Source organism: Chrysochloris asiatica, unplaced genomic scaffold, assembly GCF_000296735.1.
Source record: "Chrysochloris asiatica unplaced genomic scaffold, ChrAsi1.0 scaffold00086, whole genome shotgun sequence".
Taxonomy (NCBI): domain Eukaryota; kingdom Metazoa; phylum Chordata; class Mammalia; order Afrosoricida; family Chrysochloridae; genus Chrysochloris; species Chrysochloris asiatica.
The window spans coordinates 8,172,973-8,174,138 of NW_006408604.1; the positions used below are offsets into that span (position 1 = coordinate 8,172,973).

The 1,166-nt window shown below is 41.8% G+C and overlaps 1 protein-coding gene across 1 annotated transcript in view; it reads left to right on the top strand.

Moving 5' to 3' along the window:
- The window catches only part of LOC102820656 (zinc finger protein 613-like), a 2,084-nt gene extending 1,439 nt beyond the window's left edge, over positions 1-645 (top strand). The window contains exon 2 of the mRNA XM_006866066.1: positions 3-645. Coding sequence (XP_006866128.1) covers positions 3-645 — 643 coding nt within the window. The remainder of the gene's footprint in view (positions 1-2) is intronic.
- The last annotated feature ends 521 nt before the right edge of the window (positions 646-1,166 follow it).

The following is a 1,166-nucleotide window of genomic DNA, read 5'->3' on the forward strand; positions in this document are numbered from 1 at the left end:
GTATGCAGTGACTGTGGGAAAGGCTTCAGCCAGAAGACACGCTTCATATCTCACCAGAGATTTCACACAGGAAAGACTCCCTTTGTATGTACTGAATGTGGAAAATTATGTTCCCACAAGTCTGGTCTCATTAACCATCAGAGAATTCACACAGGAGAGAAGCCCTATATATGCAGTGAGTGTGGGAAAGCTTTCAGAGACAAGTCATGCCTCAATAGACATCGGAGAACCCACACAGGAGAAAAACCATATGGATGTTCCGATTGTGGAAAAGCTTTCTCCCACTTGTCATGCCTTGTTTATCACAAGGGAATGTTGCACACAAGAGAAAAACATGATAGTTCGGACAAGGTGGAAAATTCTTTTCCAAAGAGTTCTACCTCCTCACGTACAAGTGGTGGAGTTCAGGAGGAAAACCCTGTTAATACAGTGGCTGCGCAAGTGCAGACATCATTAAACACCTGTGGGCTCACAGCAGATAGGAAGGCAGCCCAGGTGGGACAAACCTTTACCACGCATGCACCCTCAGGAGACAAAACAGTTTGCACAGTAGAGAAACCTTACAAATGTAGTGACTGCGGTAGTGCCATCAGTGATGAGTTACATCAGATTTTACGTCATGAAAGATGCACAGGAAAAGACTGATACCTTCAAAGTGGAAAAACCTGAGTGAAACCTCTGGCTGCTATATGGGTGATAAATGCATAGTCAGATAAGCTGTCTGAATGAAGAGATTGGGTGAGCTCATTATGGGGAGATAGACCTTATCATCAGTGATCATTGTAGATGACCTGGGAGCTCAGAGTGGGCAGCTAGATTTATGATGAACATGGAAAAAGACCTTGCCAAGAAAGAATATTTCAATAGGTATTAGAGAGAGACACAGGAGGGAAACTTTTGGAAGGCTGTAAGCATGTCAGTGTTGGCCATGGCTCATTCTACCTCATCAGTTATCAAAATAAATTATATAGAAATAAAAAAACACATGAACTGGATCATCTTCAGCAAGAATCAGAGAACTTATGGAGAGAAGCCTATGACAATGGTAGATGTTTTAGAGAGTTCTGTCACAAGTCATGATGCTTCAGATAAGACACTTGATGTTCATTTTAGAACAATATTCAGTGAATCAAACTTTAAGATGCTATGTCAGTTGCTGCATAATT